This window comes from Megachile rotundata, chromosome 9 (genome assembly GCF_050947335.1).
Source record: "Megachile rotundata isolate GNS110a chromosome 9, iyMegRotu1, whole genome shotgun sequence".
Classification (NCBI taxonomy): domain Eukaryota; kingdom Metazoa; phylum Arthropoda; class Insecta; order Hymenoptera; family Megachilidae; genus Megachile; species Megachile rotundata.
Window position 1 is genome coordinate 13253495 of NC_134991.1, and position 26196 is coordinate 13279690.

The window sequence follows — 26196 nt, forward strand, 5'->3', positions numbered from 1 at the left end:
AAATTCTAATGCTCCTAAACGGGAATCGTGTTCAAGTCAAAAATTCGTAGGGCGACTCAGGTGTTTAGGCTACATCCACTTGTTCAGAGCAGAAAAATGTACACCTGGACTCACAAGTATTTTCCGCAGTAGTAACACCTCGAGCAGTCACCAATTAGGCCAAAAACAATGACAGTCAAACGTCTCGCGAGTGAAATAGCGCGAATTGCGTGGTGCAGTTGTTATTGTCATTATTCTCATTTGCCCATATGTCACGTCAGAAGTGTTCACGGTAGGGATAGGCAGAACGACCGAGTGGTTTCTTTTCCTCTGGATCGACCTACGCGCCAATTTCTGGCTCTACAGTACTTGTAGATGAACAGTATCCAGTCAGTGTAATCGCAACAGCATGAATATCAAACTGAACCACTGTTCAGGAAAACAATCTACAGGCAAGGGCGTTTGTAGCTACAGGCACGTGCACACATGAGTGCACTTACCTGCGCGAGGTCCAGCTAAATAACCAGGAAACACGGTCAACGAAATCACCAACCTGTTGATATTCAACGTATTTAAGAAACAAATTGTTTAGGTTAGGTTACGGTTCTTCTATCGAATTATGGCGATGGGAGTACTTTGAGTCTGTGACGGGAGATGCGCGGATAGTTTCTGGCTGGATCTGAGAGCGTCTTGAAAGAACTAAGTAATGTTTACTAGGTAAAATAATTGTTTATTAGGTAAAATAACGAGCTGATTGTTATAGTACTTTGTCTGTTCTGAGTACCTCGTGCAATTCTTGCATTGGCTACGTGTGAAATTTTCGACAACCATGTTTGCGCGAAATGCTTGATATTCGACCGTGTTGCACACCACCGAAAAGAATAGCTCGTTGCGTTTCAGGGTGCGCAACAAAGGTGCAACAGGTGCGCGTAACGAAAGAGCGGACGTTCAAAAGGGAAGCGGCTAGGGACAATAATTTTTCTCCCTGAACGGCATAATTTCTCACGATTTTGAAATTGTTAACGTACCCGCTTCGCTGAATACCGTTCAACGGTATCAGGTGAAATTAACGAACAGAGAAAGAGAAAAGCAGAGTGAAGATGGATCTTAAGGCACGTTCTGTTTGAATTTTCTTAAAAATGAAAGGCGAGAGCCGGGAATTTTCTAGGGATTTCTTGACCGTGAATCTGACTTGGCTCGACTAAATTACATTGGGCGGAGAACAATTTTTAATCGCATTTTTACTTGTTGGAATACTATAGCAAGTGACGGAATATTATTACGTTCATTTTACTGTTAACATTGTACTCTGGAAATATTGGAAATTTAACTTAATTGAATGAATGGTAGAAATAGTAGTAAAAATTAGATTTTACAGGGTGATTACAGTATTCGTGGTTGAAATGTTCAATACTATGGAGAATATTGTGAATTGGTAACAGAAATTTTATGTAATTTAATGATTGAAAGAAAGTAAGAAGAAATAGTAAGGAAAACTGAATGTCTGTTTCTGTTGAAATTTTTGTTTGCCTCCAGGATCATCGAAAATGCGTTGCATTATTCTTGATGCATTCCATACCTAATTGTCGTCATATTAAAAGTACTTGTTACGTGGAACACCCTGTACATTGTTACTGGATTCATAATTAATTGTAGTTACTGCACCGTACATCAAGCCACCCAATAAACACATACGATTTCAAACGACTATCATTTACACGAGTATATAGTGATTCCCCATTTGCAGTATTGTATATTGCTTCCTGCATTAGTAGATACACGGTTGAAACAGTGGAAGAAGTAACAACGTCATTACGAAAATATATTGGGCTGCACATTTCGACAAGTACCAAACGGGAAACTGCAATATCTCTAATTAATGCCTGAAGCATGCCTGCTCGCTCACCTTCATCGCTCTTTATTAACTCTCCCGTTTCATTATATCATTGCCAGCTCGAACCTATTCGTTCCTCGCTTTATACCTCACCTCTCTTTATTACACGTCTAACCACTCGCTCAAACTATATCCGAAAAGGTTTCCGGAGTAAAACATCCACTACCTTCAATTACTAATCTTCGGCAAAGATTTAACTTGAATCAAGGTAATTACCCTGGAGATAATACTGCCTTTTCTTTGGAATAAATTCTCTTTCCTTGAACTCCATATAAAGCCTCAGTAGTAGTACTAATTAGTTGGACAAGTAGTACAAGCAAATTTAGTCAGACAAGTAGTATAAATAAATTTAGTCAGACAAGTAGCATAAGCAAACTTAGTCAGACAAGTAGTATGAGCAAACCTAATCAGACAAACAGTATAAACCAACTTAATCAGACAAGTAGTACGATCAAACTTAGTAAGATAAATAGTATAAATAAATTTAGTCAGACAAGTAGTATAAATAAATTTAGTCAGACAAGTAGTAGAAGCAAATTTAGCCATACAAGTAGTAGAGTAAACATAGTCAGACAAGTAGTATGAACAAGCTTAGTCAGACAAGTAATATAAGCAAACTCAGTCAGACAAGTAATATAAACAAACTTAGTCAGACAAGTAGTATCAGCAAACGTAGTCAGGCAAGTAGCATAAGCAAACCTAGTCAGACAAGTAGTATAAATAAATTTAGTCAGACAAGTAATAGAAGCAAACTTAGCCAGACAAGTAGTATGAGTAAACATAGCAAGACAAGTGGTATAAGCAAACCTAGTCAGACAAGTAGTATGAGCAAGCTTAGTCAGACAAATAATATAAGTAAACTTAGTCAGACAAGTAATAAAAGCAAAGTAGTATAAGCAAACTTAGTCAGACAAGTAGTATACACAAACTTAGTCAGACAAGTAGTATGAGTAAACCTAGTCAGACAAGTGGTATGAGCAAATTTAGTCAGACAAGTAGTATATACAAATTTAGTTAGACAAGTAGTCTAAGCAATTCTCATATTTTTTTGATACGATCCGTCTACAAGATCCGTATAAAAGAATGTCGATCGAAAATAGTAAGAAAACAATTTCAAGTTCCCTTCGTAAACCCGTCAGGAATCACTTCATAATTCTGTGGGATCGATACCCTCATACTTTTCCGGCGGTATCTGCAAACCGCCGGCACGGTAACGTATGTTAATAGAAACGATTTCCTTTTCGACGGCGAAATCGGAAGATAGTAAATTCCCGGTGAGAAGCGAGCGGTCGAAAGGAGCCTGGAAAGAAGATAGGCCCCGAGCCAGGCGGAGCTGAATCGAAGATGGAAAAGGTAAAAAGGAGCCAGCTAATCTTTCCGCACCAGATACACCGACGACGAAGTCGATGAAGTCGATCGAACGCAGTGATGCGTGCCGATTCGTGAACCTTTCCCACGGGCTATCCTCGAGCAACGACTTTTAAATCTTGTCTATTTATTGCTCGCCCCCGGCGAGGGCCGAATGATTATTGGAAGAGACGTCGCAGTTCTATGATGCTTACCGAACTTCCGACACGATCGAACTGTCCGATACGATGTCCCCTCAGCGAAACAAGCTGAAACTTCACCGTCGAACCTTTGAACCTTTCGATTTTCTTCGCAACGGCGTCGAATTTCCTCGACGACACAGCGAACGTTTCTTGTTTCTCTGCAACTAGACTGGATACAGGAAGCACGTAACTACTGCTTGCCTTCTCCTCGTGTTACTCGGGTGAGAGCTTTGTTATGGGATGGTTCATGCCGGACCTTTTCTTCGTGCTGAGTTAGTTTAGTGCTTTGCCAGCGATTTTGTAAGTGACGAGATTTCGATAATCTAGTTGATCATTGGTTTTTTATAAATTATTGATGTATTGTGGTATTGTATCATTACAATCGCTTTGCTGGGGGTGGAATCCCTTAGAACCTTCAGTAGGTACCTTTCGGTGCTTTTGACAATTTTTATAGGAGTTTTAACCCCTTTTAAGAAAGTTTGATTCTCTGACAAAAAGTCGTATCTGACACGGTTTGACCTCTACATTTATATACGTAAGTGAGTGGTCACAATAGTCTGCTATTAGATAATGCAAGTTATTTACCACAAAATCTGTACAAGAATTTATTACTAATTACGAAGGGTTAAAATTGATTGAGGAAAGAATAAGGAAAAGTTTTTGCATTAAAAGATTCAGGATCGTGAAAGATATGACTGTTCAATTCTTTAGAATCGTAAGATTTCCAAAAGTTTCTTGAATTCATTAACTATGACAAAATGTCGTGGGTCATAAGAATACTGTAACAGCTGTATTAAAAAATTCAGAACGAGGAAAAGAACATTGTTCGATTCTTCAGATTGTAAAATGGGATTTGAAAAGTTTCCTGAATGCATTACTTCTGACGAAATGGCATTGGTAGATATGTACATACATTGTGAGTGAAAGATTTTAAATGAGAAAGGGTGAAAATGCCAATTTGTAACAACATAGTTAGACAAGTAGTTTAAGCAAACTTGGTCACACAAGTAGTATGACCAAGCTTAGTCAGACAAGTAATATAAGCAAACTTAGTCAGACAAGTAATATAAGCAAGCTTAGTCAGACAAGTAGTATGAGCAAACCTAGTCAGACAAGTAGTATAAGCAAACTTAGTCAGACAAGTGGTATAAGCAAACCTAGTCAGACAAGTAGTATGAACAAGCTTAGTCAGACAAGTAATATAAGCAAACTTAGTCAAACAAGTAGTATTAGCAAACCTAGTCAGACAAGTAGTATAAACCAACGTAGTCAGAAAAGTACTATAAGCAAACCTATTCAGACAAGTGGTATGAGTAAACTTGGTCAGACAAGTAGAATCAGCAAACCTAGTCAGACAAGTAGTATAAACCAACGTAGTCAGACAAGTAGTATCAGCACACCTAGTCAGACAAATATTATAAAACTTATATAATTTTTATTCACATATGCCATTAAAAGGAAACACGTACAAAGTCGTAAAAATTATATTTTATATTAAATGTTTCGCTGTTTAGTTATCACACGTGTGACGTTCAAAGCGAACACGTATAAAGTTATAAAAATTTTGTTTTTATTCTACACGTTTCATTTTCTGATTTTATTTTACGCATGTTGCTTTATTTATTTTATACGCGACTTTCAAGAATAAACACGCATAAATTCATAAAGATCCCATTTCATGTTACGGTGTTTAGTTATACACGCGATATTAAAAGCAAATGCGTAAATCGTTAAAGTCGTATCTCATTTTACACGTTCCATTGTTTTTTGACTTTATTTTACGCGTACCACTATTTATTTTGCATGTGACCTTAAAAATAAATGCATATAAATTCATGAAAATCGTATCGCATTTTACACGCTCCGTTATTTTACTTATTATTCAGGCGATATTAAAAACGTACGCGTGTGATGTCAAATTGTATTTTACGTCAGACGTGTCATTACTCCATTTATTTTACATATGATTTTCAGGACAGATCCGTATAAAATCATACAAATTCTATTTTGCATGTTTTGTTAGAATAATTATTACACGAGCGATTTAAGAGACAGACACGTCTAAAATTATAAAAATATTTTATTTCACACGTACCGTTTAATTTATTCTATATGCGAATTTACGATGAAACACATAAATTTATAAAAACCGTTTTTCAACAGTCACATATTATTTTCTTTATTTCACACGTGTCTTAAAATTTCAAAGCCCCAAAAATCAGCACCTGATCACAAAAGGCAATTCCGTTATAATATTAAGAAGCTCGCATCAGATTTCACGGCTGCAGCAAATTCTCTTGTTCGCCGTTATTTCATAAATCACTAATGAAGACATTATTCGGGACGACACTTGCTCGCTGCAGTGGCCGCGTCTCCGCAAGGGAACGGCTTGTTTAAAAACAGGCCCGGCGAAGAAAGTGGCTCGTTAAGAAGCGAACGTTCTCCAACGGCTAAATGACTTCCAAAAACATTCCCCTTTCTACGGTGGGATCGCTCGCTCTGAATATTTAACGCACCCTCTTCGAGGGAGTTCTCCCTATCGGCGTAGTTGGTAACAGCGTCTTCTAGAAGAGCATCTTTCCGCCCCTTCATCCCTCCATTATGATGCGCCTTTTAAAATGCTGCCGAACAATAATTAATCGAGTCGGCCGGTTCTCGCAGTTTCATAAACACGGATCTTCTCGTAGCCAGACGAAATTTCTCCGTTAGTCGACTTTCCACTCGTAACAAAGTAACGCGGAGTTTCCGTTAACTGCATCCCCGTCGCGAGTTCGACGGTAAAGTAAAGCGGCCCATTACCGTCGCCGTGCGCATCGGAGTCCTCTTAATGAATGACAATGAATCTTTCAACGACAACCACCGCCAGCAATAAACGGGAACGATGGCTCGCTAACTGGAATCACGTTGCGAAATCGCTGATGGCGGAAATAAAACAGAAAGGATTATCCGTTATCTTGCACTTTTCAGTTTCGTTCGGGGGATGACGCTTGGTACTCCATTTGCAGTTGAAAAGATATTCGTTTTGCCTACTTGTGTAGATATCTATTTTTATAGATGTCTACTTATGCGGATGTTTATTTGTATAGGTGTCCACTAGTGTAGATGTCTAGTTTCATAGATGTCCATTCATGTGGATGTTTATTTTGGTAGGTGTTCACTTATGTGGATGTCTATTTGTATAGGTGTCCACTTATGTAGATGTCTAGTTTGGTAGATGTCCACTCATGTGGATGTTTATTTTGGTAGGTGTTCACTTATGTGGATGTCTATTTGTATAGGTGTCCACTTATATAGATGTCTAGTTTCATAGATGTCCATTCATGTGGATGTTTATTTTGGTAGGTGTCCACTTATATGGATATCTATTTGTATAGGTGTCCACTTATGTAGATGTCTAGTTTGGTAGATGTCCATTCATGTGGATGTTTATTTTGGTAGGTGTTCACTTATGTGGATGTCTATTTGTGTAGGTGTCTACTTATGTAGATGTCTAGTTTGGTAGATGTCCATTCATGTGGATGTTTATTTTGGTAGGTGTCCACTTATGTGGATGTCTATTTGTATAGGTGTCTACTTATGTAGATGTCTAGTTTCATAGATGTCCATTCATGTGGATGTTTATTTTGGTAGGTGTCCACTTATGTGGATGTCTATTTGTGTAGGTGTCTACTTATGTAGATGTCTAGTTCGGTAGATGTCCATTTATGTGGATGTCTGTTTTGGCAAATGTCCACTTATGTGGATGGCTATCTAAGTAGGTGTCTACTTATATAGATGTCTAGTTTGGTAGATGTCCATTTATATGGATGTCTGTTTTGGTAGGTATCCACTTATGTGTATATCTATTTATCTAGATATCTACTTAGATGTCTACTTATGTAGATGTTTAGCCTCGTAGATGTCAATTTATGTGGATGTCTGTTTTAGTAGACGTCTATTTATGTGGATGTCTATTCATGTAGATGTCTAGTTTGATACATGTCAACTTATGTGGATGTCTGTTTTAATAGGTGTCCACTTATGTGGATGTCTACTTATGTAGCTGTCTAGTTTGATACCTGTCGATTTATGTGGATGTCTGTTTTAATAGGTGTCCACTTATGTGGATGTCTATTCATGTAGATGTCTAGTTTGATACATGTCAACTTATGTGGATGTCTGTTTTAATAGGTGTCCACTTATGTGGATGTCTACTAATGTAGCTGTCTAGTTCGGTACACGTCAATCTATGTGAATGTCTGTTTTGGTAAATGTCTTCTTATGTGGACGTCTATTTAATGTGTACGTCTGATGTCCATTTATGTAGATATCTTACAGGCCTATTTATTTAGGTGATCATTATATAAACTGTACAGATTGCTACTTATATATACATTTTTTTTTGCAAGTGCCTATTTTAGTAAATGTATAATTGTGTCTACTTGTGTACATGTCCACTCGTGCACCTACTCGTGTACCTACTCCTGTACATACAACGTGTAACACAAACAACGATGCATGAAAATGCAACGTGCAAAAATAACCATGCGTGAAAATTCACATAAAGTGTCCTACATACGGCAGACCCCAAAAACAAGGTTTATAACTATGCACACATCATTATTCTATCTTCCTAAATTCAAATTACATCTAGCGACCATCCTCAATTAATATCTTGTAACGTAAATAAAATTTGCATACGTATCAAATTTCCACATACATGGCAAACTAGAATATCTCTTGAAGCAGAAATTATTCAGCTGCAGTTAATTAAACGATGGAATTGTATAATATTACAATTAACATTCATGTAGAAATTAATTAAGTATATCGAAACGCATGTAGAATATTACAGAAAATTTATTAATAATACAGAAGGAAGTATATGGAATTTTCAATACTTGCAGAATAGTTTAAGATTTTAATAAGATAGTGTTTCGACTGGTCACGGAGGCAATATAGGTCCGTGGAAGTATCTTTCATCGCATAATTTACTCGACGATTAATACCGCTCTCGCTATTGCTTACGTTGTATACCGTACAGCGTTGTACTTCTTGTTAGCAACTAAATAGATCGCTAATCCAACCGGAAAGTACTCGTGCAAACTCGTGGCACCTTATTAATTCAAGTTACTGGATTCTGACGTGCTGGTTACGTGGTAACCCGATATCATGCTACAACAAGCGTTCGAATAAATCCTGCATTACTGTTATTAACGTGCAAAATGTTATCGACAACAATTTGACAATGTTCCAATAACCTGCATGCAGAAATTCCCTACGAAATTTAACATTTTCGAACGTTTATTATAAACAAAGATTTGGACTAATTTTTATTATACTCAAAATTTTTCTTAAAATAGTTATTTTCAAATATCTTTGTTATTTTAATTAGATATTTTTACTTGAATGTACTTTAATTAAAATTCATAATGTTTTGATTCGACTCATTGATGACTGAATTAGACATTGCTCTATCGAAATAAATGATCAGTATTTTCTTTCTTTAATAATAAAATGTGACCAACATGCAAATGAAGTAGTTTCAATTCGTGATACATCAAACTGACAACTGTCCGAAATTCATGAACGAACGACTGAATATTTTGTAAAATTTTAATCTGTCGAAAGATTCGATAGTTGTGTCAATTATAGGAAGTCAGAATATGACACGATAGGAAGGTTGCGGCACAAAATTTACCAAGTTAAATTTCAGTCAAACAGCTAGTTAGCGTCAGTTGCAGTTAGTTCACGTCAGAAATTCATCAACTTCCCTGTATTTCATGCTATCACGAGAAACTATTGACGGCACTATGTTCCATTATTATAATCCAGGTTAACGTTCGTTTATATTCATACAAATTTCAATAGAATATTAATTATTCGTTCTGTGATTATTCCATGTCGTGTAAATTGCACGACTAATTTATCTTTATATACTTAAGCTGAATATTTCATAGATTTTGCGCAAACAATTTATATAGAAGGTTTAACACTTTGATTGTCAGAATGAAAATGGTCGCATGAAGTGTGTCATTCATATTAATTATACGACAATTCTGTTCCCTAAATTTAGCTGCAAATTATTTGTCGTAAATTAATGGTGGAATTATTTCGTTCTTTTAATTATTTAATTAGACATTAAATTTATGAAAGACATTATTTAAAATCAAAGCGACAGATGTAATTAATATTTTAATGATGTATAGTATATTAAAAATAATTGGTTCTATTAAATCAAGCTGAAGAAGCAAATATATATATACATCATATTAAAAGTAACATTATATAACATTTCCAACAGCTTCAACTCAAAATTAACCAAACTGTGTGTACATAATTCGACTGAATTAATTAAAAGAAGATATGCGAGGAAATTTTTGATCGGTAATTTAAAAAATCTTATCAGTTTCATCGTTCGGTTCTAGAGTCTGTTCCACCATCGCCACATACAATTATTAAATTCTGGTCCCCTTATAAAAATTCCTCTGCGACCACGAGTCGGTTCGATTCGCTTCTGCCATCAGAATCAATGTTTCCCTCCCTTTCCTCGTTCCTTTCTTCTTTTTGCCCCTCTTCAACTTCGACAGGAGCATTCCTTCTGATATTCGCGGGCGAAATCGATCGTCGAAGGAGGTCAGGCCGGCGATATTGTGAAATTTTACGAACCATAGATAGCTCGGAAATTCCTGGTTCGAGCAGACGTGGCACCATATGTGCGAAATGCGGCTCGGCACCGCTCCTCGAAATTGTTTTTAGCGTTATGTTTCTGTATTAACGCTCCTGATGCTCTTTCTTTCCGGTTAAAACGCGCGCTCCTGCACCTATTATTGCCTCGGAATTTCACGGAGGAAATGCTACCTTTTATTCCGTCGCCATCTTCGTATGCTTATGTACGGTTAGGTTAGGTGAGAGACCCGATATCCCGAATGAAAGTAATTTGCTTTTAACGCGGAGATAATACGAACATACGGTGAACACCGTTTTGCAATGATATCTTATTATCAATTGCCTTCGATATTCTGGATCTGAAGATCGTATATGCGATTCTTTCGAGGAGTTATTATTTTTATATGGACATTTTATTACTTTATTATACTACTCTATTTTTGCGTTCTACTACTGTCACGGTATTTTATTTGAGGATTATTTCAGCGTTTCAATTTTATTGTGTTTACAATTTCGTTATTCTGCTACACAACTATAGTGATATTCTACTTCTTTTACTTTGCTTTACTACTGTATTTAATACTATTCTGCTATTTCACTATATTATGTTTCACTATTTCACTCTTGTAGTATATTGTTACGTCGTGGTCCTATTGCTTTATTATACTACTGTAGTATTATATTAATGTATTATCATGTTATGACGTTGCTGTACTATTAAAGCTGCAGTGCTACTATACTAATACTATACTACTACTATACTACTACTATAACTACTACTATACTACTACTATAACTACTACTATGCTACTACTATACTACTACCATAACTACTACTTTATTGCTACTATACTACTACTATATTACTACTATACTACTACTATACTATTACTATACTACTACTATACTATTACTATAACTACTACTATACTACTACTATAACTACTACTATACTACTACTATACTACTACCATAACTACTACTTTAATGCTACTATACTACTACTATATTACTACTATACTACTATACTACTATACTGTAATACTACTGTACTATTATACTACTATACTACTATACTATAATACTACTGTACTACTATACTACTATACTACTATACTACTATACTACTATACTACTATGCTACTATGCTACTATACTACTATGCTACTACACTGCTGTACTGATACATTACCATACTATCATACTACCACACTATCATATTACAATATGCCAATATTTCGTTAGTTCACTATAAAACTGCTACATATAAGTGAATCTCTTTCATCATACTACTATATTGCTACTCCATTATTCTACCGTTTTACTATTTCACAATTCCATTATACAATTATATCACCATTTTATCATTTCATTATAGAAATAAATTTCTGTACCATCGTATTATGTTATTTACTTTATACCACGTTGAAAATGCGTTACTATATTGCTGCTCCATTATTCTACCGTTTTACTATTTCACAATTCCATTATACAATTATATCACCATTTTATCATTTCATTATAAAAATAAATTTCAGTACCATCGTATTATGTTATTTACTTTATACCACCGTGAAAATGCGTTACTATTTATTTCATAATAAATGTACTAATATAATTATAATCGAATGAGGTAAAAGTAACACGCATAACAATATTCGATGCATACTACTCTCCAGTATATTGCCACATAGCGAGAACCCCTTTCCACGAGTTTCAGCAATACTACAAAAATATTTTCTCCGCGCTCACAAATCAATTACGCAGTATCGCATTAACAGTCTCTCCCGCTTCTCGATCGTTCCACTCGGTCGAGAGTTGTTTTCGATTGTTTAAAGCATCGAGTTCGGAATTCGCGAGGCGAATTAAAAAATCCACCAAACAATCGGGCAAGTTTTTTAGCTAGGTCCCGTTGTATAATTGACGAACAGTTCCTGCAACCGAATATTTTATGAACGGTTAAAGTTTCACGAGCGAAAATTAAACGGCCGTTTCGGAGGAACGTTAACGATCACGCGTTAGATGCCGTGGCATCCTGCAAGTATAATTCGATTCGAGCCACGATTAAATCCTTCTCTCGATCGTTCCGTGCACGCGATACAGACGCGGCCAGCGTAGATAAAACAGTATTAATTCAGTGACCCGAATCGGAGCCGGACGATTCCGCGTTGCACGTAGCTTAAACCACTTTATTTCCACTTTATTACGTGAAAAATCTGCGATGCGTTCGTTTGAACGAGCCAACGGTATTGAACGGTATTTTCAGCCGGCCGAGCTTGACGAGAGAAAAAAGTAACTACCCCCTCTACCTACGTTCGCTATTTCCCTATAACGTGCGTTTCTCCGCATTTTTTATCGAATTTCTGCTAAGCGGCGCCAGTTTTTTTCTCCTTCCGTTTGGCAAATACGTTTCAATTGATCATTCAATCTCGTTACGTTTCGCAACGCAGGAATTACGACCGTATGAGTCTCTACGTTTCATGTACGATTTTTATGCTGTAGGAAAATTAGGTTTGGTAAATTTTTTACAATTCTTATTTTAAGGAATTTTTAAGAAATACTTTGTTGACGATTGTGGACTTATCTGAAGTTTAATTACGTGAAGTTTATTTATGTGAATTTATTTGGTTGCTGAATTTTGGAGCTTCATCTTCAGAAATTTTTGCATTCATATTCTTCTGTGTTTTTTGATGGACAGCTGCAAATTTAGGTACTCGTGAAGATTTCAAATTTTTATTTTTAAATTTTGATGTTTGTTTGTTCTATAAATTGTCAACTATTATTGGGAAATTAAGAAATTTGCAAACATGGAATTTTTAAGTTTGAGTGTTTTCAAATGTTCAAATATAGATTTTTATAACAGTTGAAAGCTGTATTTTCGGGTTTACATATTTGATCTCTCGAAATGATAGAAACTGATGTACATCTGGAACTTTTATTTCATGCATTCGAATCAAACTATTTCTGATGAGTCTAGATAAAGAACAGACCCATATTTCTCCTCTTCTGTCAACACTCGTTTAATATTTAATTGTTTACTTCCCCAAAATGGCTTAATGAAATTACGACACTGACAAGTGTGTTAAAGCGATGTGTCCAATTTATCATTGCAGAGTAAATCTGAAGAGATCGTATAGCAATAAAAGAATTATTATACAATATACTGTTATAAAATACTATTATAAGACACTTATTGTAAAGTGATAGTATAACCAGTCTAAAAATAGCAGACATAATTAACCAATTATCCCACAAATCTCAACTTTATTCTAAATTAAAATGAAGAGCTCGAAAAATATTTCACTACGTATAGTAATTATCAATTTCACCCTAAAGATGCTAAAGTCAGATTTGGAAAGAAGAGAACATAATTCACGAGAATGGTCAGAAGAGTATATCAGTAATAAGAATCATGCTTCCCATCCAAATTGATCGTGTTTATGTAATCGAGTAGTGTGCCAAGCGTTTCAACGAGATTTTCCACGTTGTACAATTTCGTTCCCCGCCGATAAGATCCGGTGACGTTCATTAAATTCTTTCGTGGCCTGAATCTTGCCAAAACGGTGGCACGGGATGCTTCGCGAAACGGATTACCAAAGCTGGAGGGTCTGCAGATTTTTCGGGCCATCGAAATTGCAATCTCTGTCACGAGTTTTAATTTAATGCAATAAAACGCAACGGAAACAGCGATTTACGTGATTTCAGTTCGCTTATCAAGCATTGAAATCAAATTTTACCTCGACCCTTTACAACTCCTCGCAGCGTGCAGGTTTTTAAACAGGATCGGAAGTTCAATTCGTATTTAAATCGCATCGCGTATTTTATTTCGATTCGCTGAAAATTCGTTTCGTCGTAACTTGTTTAAACGGTACGGTCAAAGTTTAATTAGTGTTTACCGGTATTCTTCGTCGGGTTGGGAAGATAATTTTTCGAGGAATTTGTCAAGCGAGCTCATTAGATGAACGAAATTAGTCTGTAATATTTCCTCTAATGATTTCGATAGAATTATAGGATATTGGAGTTTGAAACTAGTCTGTATCGAAGCGTAGTCTGCGCGTGATGCAATATTTCAGTAGTACAACTCAATCATAAATCGTTCGGGCCCGTTAGCCAGGCAATAAATCAAATATAACGAAGCAGAAACGAAATTCTAAGAAATATTCCTGCTGCAACGGGGAAAAACAAGAACTTTTATCAATTATACTCCGTGGATTCAATCTCTGTTTCCAATGAGATGTATGGAGAGCGAAACAGTTCATTATTTACGGATCCGTTCGTTTGAAAAGTACGAAATACAAAACAAATGCTACGACACGATTGAAACACAAGAATTCTCGTGGTATTCTCATTCGCGTTTTCTGTCTGCAATTTCGTCGAAATTTTCACTGAATAAACGGGTCTCGTCAAAGTTCCGCGTTTCATTCAACCAACTGAAAAAAAGTGCTTTCGATCGCTCGATAAATCCCCGAGCTTTGTTTCAAATTTCATCCACGGAATTGGCTCTCGATGAAATCACTGTGTTGTTTTTGTAATGCAAGTCCGAACGAACGACATGAATGCGAATTAAAACCGTCGAGTTGAATTAACATAAAATTACGAAACGTTTTGGGAAAAGTATAGATTGCCGAATCTAGAGATTTTCAATTCGTTTTTGGTGATTTTTATGACTTACGAGTTACTGGTAGAGCTTTTCAATTTTTTAGTTCTTCAATTTTTCAGTTTTTTAGTTTTTCAATTTTCCAATTTTTCAATTTTTCAATTTTTCAATTCTTCAATTATTCAGTTTTCCTATTTTCCAATTTTCCAATTTTCCAATTTTTCAATTTCTTAATTTTTCACTTTCTCAATTTCTCAATTTCTCAATTTTTCAATTTTTCAATTCTGCAATTCTTCAATTCTTCCACTTTCAATTTTTTAATGGTTCAATTTTCCAATTTTTCAATGTTCCAATTTTCCAATTTTCCAATTTTTCAATTCTTTAATTTTTCAATTCTTCAATTTTTCAATTTTCCACTTTTCGAATTTTTCAATTTCTTAATTTTTCAGTTTCTCAATTTTTCAATTTCTCAATTTCTCCATTTTTCAATTCTTCAATTCCTCCACTTTCAATTTTTTAATGGTTCAATTGTTCAATTTTTCCAATCTTCAACTTCTCAATTCTTTGATTGTTCAATGTTTCAATTTTTCCATTTTATATTTCCTGAATGCACACTCATTAATTTCATCCACTTTAAAATTTTCCATATTTCATTTTCCCATTCTTATAATTCGAAACACTAAAACTGTCAGTTACCCTGCAATTTCGCGATGTATTTACAATTTTTACCTAAATTACAGAATTTCCTGATGAAACGAAAATATACATTTCTCAGCTCGTTGAGATAACATTTCAAAAATGAATGCCTCAAGCTTTATTTAATTTTCCTCCATGAGCATTTCTGAATTAATTTATGCGGTATCCTCGAAAAAGCGTAACATTTATCACTTAATGAAGACGTGTACATCAGCGTAACAATAGCGGTACCTAATGGAAATATAAATAAAGTTTGCATGAAATTCATAGCGACAGCACATTCTGTACGCGTGCTTGCTATGAAATTCCATCATGTTTGATATGTCACTCGAAAAAATACGATGTTGCGTGAATATGAGAAGAGGAGCTTTATAATTCACCGTTCTTACATAAAGGCACACGAGAACTATCGTTGATTCTCCATAAAATCGTTAAACATTATCGACAATTTAGTTCGATTTAATTTTTGGGAAATAATAAATATTCTTTTCCTTTTTAATTGTATTATGAACGTATTGTTTTCTGTTTATTAAGATGTGTTCTATTAAAAAATGTGGACTTCAAATTGGCTAATATATAGTTTTGTAGAGTGACTTTAAACTGGTATGTTTTTATTAGCATGATCACTTGTAGGATAATTAAGAAATGTAAAAATTCAAATATTTGAAGTGGCAGAAATTTTGGAAATTCTTGATTTTCATAAATTTTTGAGATTTTCGTGAAAATTTTTCTAAATTTCTCAAAGAAATTGTAGTTGTCTCTTGACCATCATAAAGTTTCAACAAGTCTCTTGGTCGTACTCATTAATTTCATAATTAATAAACATAGAAACTCACATGTTTGAAAGGCAGAAATTTTTTACTCCTTCAAATTCATAAATCTTCAAGTTTCTACTCAAAAATGTTTCTACAATTTTCTCAGAAAAATTCGTCGTCTTTTAACCATCATAAAGTTTTAACAATTCTCTAGATCGTCAATTTTATAAACTCGTAGAGGAACTTTGTGTGCTAAAAAAATTGAAATCGAGAATGTGCAGAATAATGAAAAGAATACAGAAGAAATTAAGAAGAAGAAAACTGGATTGGCAGGCTCGTTAAAGATAAGTTCGTAGGTGAATTGTCAAAAAGTAAGATGAAGAAGAAGAAGAAAAAGCGTATGCTCGCAGGGGAATATATTATATAAGCAGCGTAGCAAGAGCCTTCTTTTCCTTCAGAATCCGTTCCTTTCCTCGATTCGCGATCGCATTACACGGATCTGGAAGTTTTCCAGCGGGCCAGGTTCCTGATTTTTCGACTGAAAATTGAGGCGAAAAGTGTATGCAAAGTGTGTGTCTGGATTTCCCTCGGATTGAACGTCGTTCGTTGCTTTCAGACTCCCGAAGATACAATCTTCCAGTTATAAACTGGCCCCAATCTATCTTCTCCCCTGGAACGCTGAATTAACTAGACGTTCATTCATTAACCCCCTGACGTACAATTTCATTCAAATTTTTCTCTTTTTGCATATAGATGCGATTTAATTTTCTTGTACCTCGAAAATTTTAATTAAAATCGCGTCGGTGTAAATATCGATTCAAAACCATTATCAATAAATGAATGTTTATATTTTGAATTACATTTTTTACTGGCAAAAATATAGCAATTATTTGCAGATATTAGTATTTTTGTGTGCAATAAATATTTATAAATATTTCCAACATTTGAATATTTGCAAATATTAATTATTAATACAAAAATTATTTATAAATATTTGTATCGTGTGCCACAGATGAATACTAGAATTAATAAATATAGAAAATGTAAATGAGTATTTACACTTGCGAATACAATAAATATTCATGAATTTTACAAAATATTAAAACTGTCGTGCAAGTTCAATTTATTCAAATGCGAAAAAGGGAGACGAACAAGCACGGAACGTCATAAAAATTGCAATATTAATCCGACGTAACAAATTGAAGCAGATTAAATTCATCGAAATATTAAGAAGAACAGGAAGAAAGAAAAAATTTGCATTGTAGCATTACGAATTAAAGCAAAAACTGAACACGATGAACATTTTAATCTTTCATAATCCCCATTACAGTATTTTTTCGTTGTGACAGCTCATCGCGTTAAAAATTTCAGCGATCACTCTTTAAAAACGAGAAATCTCTGACAGTCGGTCCCACCCTTCTTCATTTCGTTCCACCCCTGTATTTTTTCATGTAGCTACTTTTTATTCTCCCTCTGCAAATAAGTTTACGACGACGTTTATAAAAGAGTGTTCACATTGGCGTAACTTGGTGGGGATCGAAATAACTTTGCTTTGCTTAGAGGAAAAATTTCGTTTAGATATTTTTTGTTCAATTATTCAATTATTCAATTATGCAGTTACTCAATTATTCAATTATTCAATTACTCAATTACTCAATTACTCAATTATTCAATTACTCAATCATTCAATTATTCAATCATTCAAATACTCAATCATTCGATTATTCAAGCATTCAATTACTCAATCATTCAATTACTCAATTACTCAATTACTCAATCATTCAATTACTCAATCATTCGATTACTCAATCATTCGATTATTCAAGCATTCAATTACTCAATCATTCAATTACTCAATCATTCAATTACTCAATCATTCGATTATTCAAGCATTCAATTACTCAATCATTCAATTACTCAATCATTCGATTATTCAAGCATTCAATTACTCAATCATTCAATTACTCAATCATTCAATTACTCAATCATTCGATTATTCAAGCATTCAATTACTCAATCATTCAATTACTCAATCATTCAATTACTCAATCATTCGATTATTCAATCATTCAATTACTCAATCGTTCAGTTACACAATCATTCAATTACTCAATCGTCCAATTACTCAACCATTCAATTACTCAATCATTCAATTATTCAATCATTCAACTACTCAATCATTCAATTATTCACTCACTCAATTATTCAATCATTCAATTATTCAATCATTAAATTACTCAATAATTCAGTTACTCAATCATTCAATTACTCAATCATTCAATTACTCAATCATTCAATTACTCAATCACTCAACTACTCAATCACTCAATTATTCAATCATTCAACTATTCAATTATTCAATTATACAAGTCCATAGTTTTCTATTCCCAGTTTCACAAGTTTCTTAATACTCCGTCATTCGAGACCTTCAAATTCAGCTACTCCCAATTTTTCAATTCTCAAATCCCTAATTCAAATCCAAATTCCCAAATTTCATGAGTCCCCAAATAACACCTACCGTCCAACATTATTTAACGTCCCTAAACCTATGTTACCGTGTCCACGCTACAAAAGAATCCCATCGACGCCAATGATTACACCAGAAAGTCGATCTCCGCGGAATATATTCGACAAGATTTTTCATCGTTACAGCGTCAGCAATCGGGAGAACTTAGCGGATGGTCGGATTTGTTGCAGATGCGCCCCGGGGGACGTATCTTCTGATAGATGGCCGAAGGTTGGATCCTGGAAACCAGTTTGTGCCGGTGAAAGAGGGGTCGGAGTTGACCCTCCAGTGTGCCGCCGAGGGTGGAAACCCACCACCCGATTTAGCATGGGAAATGACTTTGTCTCAAGCCACTTTGGACGGTCCAGAACAACTACCGGGCAATTTGACCGTGTTGCCCTCGACATCTGACCGACACAGCGGAGCTCACCTTACAGTCCTTAGGGGACATCATAACGCCACCATCACTTGTGTCGCGCGTCACGTCACTTTGCCGATGCCAGTCAACGCGAGCATACTGTTGGACGTGCAATGTGAGTAACATTTTTATTTCTTTTGTAGGTTAAGGGGGGTAATACCTTTAGACACATGAAAATAAGCTGATATTTGTGAATTTTTTTTTTATAGGACTCCTTTGTTTTGCATTTTCGAAATTTCAGGTATAATTTATTATAACTATTGCCTATTACAGAATATTTTCTGTTTTGCAAAATATTTCAAAATGCCGGAATTATGACATTCCTTTCTGGAAGTGTTTTGGCGCGTCTCGTGAATCGGCGTGGGTTCTAGCGGAAGATATATTGGTCCGAAGCAAGTTTGCAGACAATGTTTCGAAAACTAACATTCACAGTTAGTAGATGAACCTCAGAAATGTGCAAAATATGTAAAATTGAAGAAATGGCTTTTAAAGAAAAACTTTGAATTTTATTGAAAATTTTTGCAATGCTTTGCAATAAAAAGGACTTTAATGTTTGATTTATTTCATACATTTAGGTTCATATGTTAGATAGTATTGTCATGGATATGTGCAAAACATTTGAGCGCGATTGATAAACTAGTTTTTGAGTTATCAGCCACGCCAATTTTAAGAACGTAGTTTTGAGAAAAACGCGTTTAAAGTTTCAGTCCTCCGCACTAATCGCGGCGCTAATCGGCCATAACTTCAAAAGGGCTCCGTATTTCACTTTAAAATTTTGAAACAATATTTTTAAGATGTTACACTAACATTTTATAGAAAAGAAAAATTTTGTAATTGTTTAAGATTCTAAAGTATTGCCCCCCGTAAGTAGAGCTAAGTCTTGAGTAGCGACTTTAAAAATTTAATAAATACAAAATTTCCAAACTTGAAAATCTAATAAATAAAAATTTTGAAACTTGAAAATTGAGTAAGTAAAAAATGAGTAAATTTGAAAACTTAATAAATACAAAATTTCTAAATTCGAAATTCTACTAAATACAAAATTCCCAAACTCGAAAATCTACTAAATAAAAATTTTGAAACTTGAAAATTGAGTAAGTAAAAAATGAGTGAATTTGAAAATTCAATAAATACAAAATTTCTAAATTCGAAATTCTACTAAATACAAAATTCCCAAACTCGAAAATCTACTAAATAAAAATTTTGAGACTTGAAAATTGAGTAAGTAAAAAATGAGTAAATTTAAAAATTCAATAAATACAAAATTTCTAAATTCGAAATTCTACTAAATACAAAATTCCCAAACTCGAAAATCTACTAAATTAAAATTTTGAGACTTGAAAATTGCGTAAGTAAAAAATCAGTAAATTTGAGAATTAAAAAATTCCATATTATCTTTCCAACCTTCTAAATTTCCTACCTTAAAGTTCCATAACCTTGCAAATTAAATCTTAAAAATTTTCAAACCTAATTTTCTAATATATCTAAATCCCCAAATAATTATACTGTCCTTAATTATACAATAAAAAGCAGAATTTCAAAAATTCTCAACAAACACCATCCATAACGAAGAAAACTTTGCACGTTATTCAGAACTCCATTTTCAACTTGATGAATCTCTGGCACGAATTTGATAAATGAATTGCCCTAAAACAAATTAAGCAAGTATTATATTCTAGTACGCTGGTAGGAAGTAGTTTGTCGCAGAAGCTGTAGAACGTGTGATACTAATAAATTCTAATTGCTTTATTTGTTAGAACCACGTTTCCTCGGTAATTCGTGGTAGTCACTGAAGTGGAGCACAACTTCCTACGTTCCCAGAAGTGGCATGCAAATTGCTTGGACGTTCAGATTGAAACGCTTGGACATTCACAGTTAAGATAGCTAGACAGTTTCATCTCAGAATACATGAACGCGTTTTATAGCCTATCTACTCCCTCTATTAATTGCGTTTTGTTGCTTATCAATTGAGGCAAAGATAAACGTAATTCGAATATGTTGCCTTGTAATTGTTTGGAAGAGTTGATTATTTCAATTGAGAAATTTTTATTGCATTGAAATTTTATTTTTATATTTACATTGTTGTGTTTATTGTTACATTCGTGTGTGACAAAATGGAAATTAATAGAAGTTCAGATTAGTAGAAATTGGTGGAAGTTAAAATTGGTTGTTAGACTGTGACAAAACAGCAAAGTTGCTTTAATTATTGGGGATGTAAAATGGGGTGCAAAATTTGTTCTTGTAACTTCAAATTTAAGTCGATAATTTTCTGAACTGCAAACAGAATGATGACTAATTAAACATCATATGTTATTAAATAGTAATAACTAAAATATTATAAAAATGACTAAAATATTAGTCATTTTTAAATATAAAAAAGTACAATAAATTTTAAAAAACAAAATTAACAACATTACTTATAAAGACATAAAAAAATCAATAATTTACAATACAGAATATACTACATTTTAAGGTCACCATAAAATGAATGAGATAATTTAAATCTTTGTGCTCCAACAACTTTCATCTTCCAAAGCCACATTATAAAATGTCCAGCATGTTACGACTCACAAAAAAATCGAATCGAAATTATACCAAAATTAGACTGCATAAAAAAAGGTATTAAATAATGTCAAAATGACAGAGACTCTGAAAGACGAATCCGTAATATTACCTGTAATAAGCTCGCGTATTTTGAATGTACTTTTCATGAATAGATAATCTCTTCCGAAGTCCACATAATTTTATTCCGGCGAACGTGGTTCAGTGTTTAAAATTTTCAAATGTAAATCAAATGAGTACGGGAAGTCTGAGTCAAATAGAATTTTAAGATTAATAATAAATAAATTTGTATGAAAGAATTTAATTGTATTTCCTTTTAACCGAGGAGCTTTTCTTTTTGATATGAAATGAAATTATGAAATAATTTTATTCTGCAACATACGTCCTTAACTGAGGATATTTTCTTTTTGAAAAGCAGTTGATTCTTTGTTGGAACATCGCACTTATTTATACAGGGTGTCTCACAATTAGTGTAAGTCCCTTAAATGGGGGGTGGCTGATTCTGAATAAGATTTCCCTTTGTAAATATGGGGTTTGAAGCTTCGTTTTTGAATTACTAAGAAATATAATTTTTCACTCCGTAATTTCCACGCGGTATAATTCCACGCTCCGTAATTTCCACGCATCGTATTTCCACGCGTTATATTTCTACGCGTCATAATTCCACACACCGTAATTTTCACGCGTCATAATTCCAAGCGCTATAATTCTACGCGCCGTATTTCCACGCGCTGAAATTTCTACGTGCCACAGTTCCACGCGACGTATTTCCACGCGCCATAATTCCACGCGCCCTAATATCACACACCGTAATTTTCACGCGCCATAATTCCAAGCGCTGTATTTCCACGCGCCATAATTCTACGCGCTGAAATTTCTACGCGCCATAATTCCACGCGTGAAAATTCCTACGCGCCATAATACCACACCCCGTAATTTTCACGCGCCATAATTCCACGCGCCATAATTCCACGCGCCCTAATATCACACACCGTAATTTTCACGCACCACAATTCCACGCGCTGTATTTCCACGCGCCGTATTTCCACGCGCTGAAATTTCTACCCGCCATAATTCCACGCGTCGAAATTTCTACTCGCCATAACACCACACACAAGTTCACAAGTATTTCATTCACCAAATGTATACCAAACTTTTCACTCATACAAATCTTAATAAAACAGTGAAAAATTCATAGCGACAATAATAGACAATAAACCCCGGTTAAGTAACCATAAAAACATAAGAAATAAGAAACGTATCCGAAATTTCGAACGAATATATCTGTCAACGCTGCAACGAGGGTCGTTTCATCATTCGTACAAGAAGAAAGAATTACAGCGCGTGCTCATCTCTCGACGTAAATAAAGCTTCGACAGTTGAGTGTGTTCTCTGTTTCTCGTATTTGGAAACTTCTCGAATGTTTTTGAAAGAGCGGCGAATCATGAAAACGGGTTGATTGAAGTTTCCCTAGCGATTCTTCGCCAGATACAACGAGATTCCTTTCTTGGCTGTCGTTTCGTAACGGATCTTCGTGAAACTTGCCTCAAATGGAAACTTTTCGAAGCACCGTTGACTGATAATTGTTCTCTCTTTGTACGCTTGGTGTTTGTCTTTCACGGAACTTATACAAAGTCGAGAGGATGATCGAGAATTCGACGAAATTACATCTTGCAATGTGGCTCTTGTTCTACGAACGGTGTTTAAATCAATGTCCCGCGACATAATTGCCGATCTATTCGACTCTCTTCTTCTTCTACTACTTTTTTGGAAAATTGTCTTCCTCTAACAAATTGAATTTTGTTTGTTTTTTAGCATGTTAAATTTTGTTTGTTTTTTAACAAGTTAAATTCTGTTCATTTTCGAACAAATTAAATTTTGTTTGTTATCAAACAAATTAAATTTTGTTTGTTTTCAGAGAAATTAAATTTTTTCTGTTTTCAATGAAATTAAATTTTGCTTAATTTTTGACAAATTAAATTTTGTTTGTTTTCAGACAAATTAAATTTTGCTTATTTTTTAACAAATTTAATAATGTTTGTCTTCAAACAAATTAAATTTTGTTTGTCCTCAAAGAAGTTAAAGTTTGTTTATTTTCAAACAAAATATATGTCTAAATTAAATTATTGATCTTGTACAAAGTTTAAGTTAAAATTGAATTACTGTTCTGCAACAAAATTTAAGTCAATATTAAATGACTGTTCTTAAGCATAATTTAGGTAAAAATTAAAGATTGCTCTTAAATAAAATTTAAGTTAAAACACAACTGCACTTGAACAAAATTTAAGTAAAAATTAAATTACATTTCTTGAACGAAAAATTAAAAAATGTATCAATTCTTACAAACAAAAATATTGAAAGACAAACAAAATTCTGTTTCAGCAAAAATTTGTAAAAATGCGACCTCCTTAAAAATATGAAAATTTCCTGAAAAAGCTTTCACAAAAAAAATCGTCTCATAAATGTAAAATAGCAAAACCCCAATTGCGATTAATAATTGAATATCCCCAATCTGGAGACCTAACCTAATCTCATACGAAACCTAACACGACCTAACCTAACCTCCTACGAAACTTAACACGACCTAACCTAACCTAATACAACGAGAATCCCATAATTTTGTAAATGTAGTCCCGCGTCAGGCGATTCGTTTTCAAGAGGGTGAATTAGCGAGGTTTCTCGAGCAACAACGTAAGAAGTTAACCTACGAGAAAATAAACCGTGTACACGTTAGATGGTTTACGGTGTTACCACGCGCGGTTAAGGTTGTTCTCTTCTTGTACGCTTCTGTTATCTCATGGCTTCGTTCCTCGAGGCAAGATAGGGACACGAAATCTCTTTTCTACCGTGGTGAATTCTACCAGGAAACTGGTTTCCCCTCCTGGTATCAACGAGTTTAATTTGATCGCGATAAACGATCTCGGTTTACGCGGTTTGATACATTTCTCTCGATTATCTTTGCACTCTTAACAATAATCATTTAACTTTTACGCGGAGATACAAATCTTTACTTGATTTATGCGATGGTTTTGAAATGGGGAGAATCTGATGAACTGTATTTTGGTATTTTAATTTTGAACAAATTAAATATTGTTTGACTTCAAACAAATTAATTATTGTCTATTTTCAAACAAATTAAATTTTGTTTGTTTTCAAACAAATTAAATATTGTTTATTTTCAAGTAAACTAAATATTGTCTATTTTCAAAGAAATTAAATTTTGTTTGTTTTGGAACAAATTAAATTTTGTCTGTTTTCAAACAAGTTAAATTTTGTTTTGTTTTTATAACAAATTAAATTTTGTCTGTTTTTCAAACAAGTTAAATTTTGTTTGTTTTCAAACAAATTAAATTTTGTCTGTTTTCAAACAAGTTAAATGTTGTCTATTTTCAAAGAAATTAAATTTTGTTTACTTTCAGACAAATGAATTATTGTCTATTTGCAAACAAATTAAATTTTGTTCATTTTCAAACAAATTAAATATTGTTTATTTTCAAGTAAAATAAATATTGTCCATTTTCAAACAAACTAAATGTTGTTTGTTTTGGAACAAATTAAATTTTGTTTGTTTTGGAACAAATTAAATTTTGTTTGTCTTCAAACAAATTAAATTTTGTCTGTTTTCAAACAAGTTAAATGTTGTCTATTTTCAAAGAAATTAAACTTTGTTCATTTTCAAACAAAATTTATATCAAAACTAAATTATTGTTCTTGCACGAAGTTTAAGTTAAAATTATATTACTGTTCTTGAACAAAATTTAAGTCAACATTAAATTATTAATTTTGTTATGTTATGGGGATGAACTTTAATATTAGTAGAATTGTCTATTACTATACAACTCAAGGTTTATTTTCAAAATTAATGTAACTGACCTTTTGTTAAAAGAATGCAAAGGTGAAGAGAATGTAAAGAATTTAAATATTTAAGCTGTGATAAAAAGTTATTTATGGAGATTTAAAATGTCCACATATTACATATATCACATATTAGTCTACAAAGGTGCATTTGTAGAAAAGTATAAATAACAAGTACAAAAATTATTACATAAAAATATACAATATTATTTAGGTACTAATTTACTCCTTGCAAAAATAATCCAAGAAATAATAGATTTTATTAAAAAAAAGTTTACAAATTCACCCCCAAAAGCAAGCAATACCTCTTCGCTTCAAAGACAAGTAAAATCTCACCCTTACAAATCTCTTAAAATCGCAGTGAATAAACCATTGGTTAGATGAAAGGTCTATTCGGCTAAATTTAATTTATATTTCAATTTCGACGCTCTTTTGTCCATTCCGATATTCAGGTTCTAATATCAGGGAAATCTCTCTAGGTCGTTCATCCCCTCGCAAGCGACCAAGAAACAAAAAAATCCATCCGTGGAATTATAACACTTCCTGGCCGACTTGAATTAAGCCCATTTTTAAAACGCGTCCCACGACCCGGCTTTTTCACACGGTCGACCCGGTATCGCGATTTCTTCAACCTAATATTTCAACGGGAATTGTGCTGGCTACGAAGTCTACGGAAATTAGATCTCGACCGTGGCCACCGGCAATTTCACCGCGGCATCAACTAAATAATACGCTC

The 26196-nt window shown here is 33.9% G+C and overlaps 1 protein-coding gene and 1 long non-coding RNA gene across 8 annotated transcripts in view; one reads left to right on the forward strand and one right to left on the reverse strand.

The window, feature by feature from the left end:
* tei (irregular chiasm C-roughest protein teiresias) overlaps nt 1-26196 on the forward strand; it is a 429576-nt gene that overhangs the window by 254374 nt on the left and 149006 nt on the right. For all 6 annotated transcript variants that reach the window (XM_076535391.1, XM_076535392.1, XM_076535393.1 and 3 more), the window contains one exon: nt 18817-19158. In XM_076535391.1, the coding sequence (XP_076391506.1) occupies nt 18817-19158 (342 nt within the window). The remainder of the gene's footprint in view (nt 1-18816; nt 19159-26196) is intronic.
* LOC143265137 (uncharacterized) overlaps nt 1-26196 on the reverse strand; it is a 594179-nt gene that overhangs the window by 215317 nt on the left and 352666 nt on the right. The window lies entirely within an intron of this gene.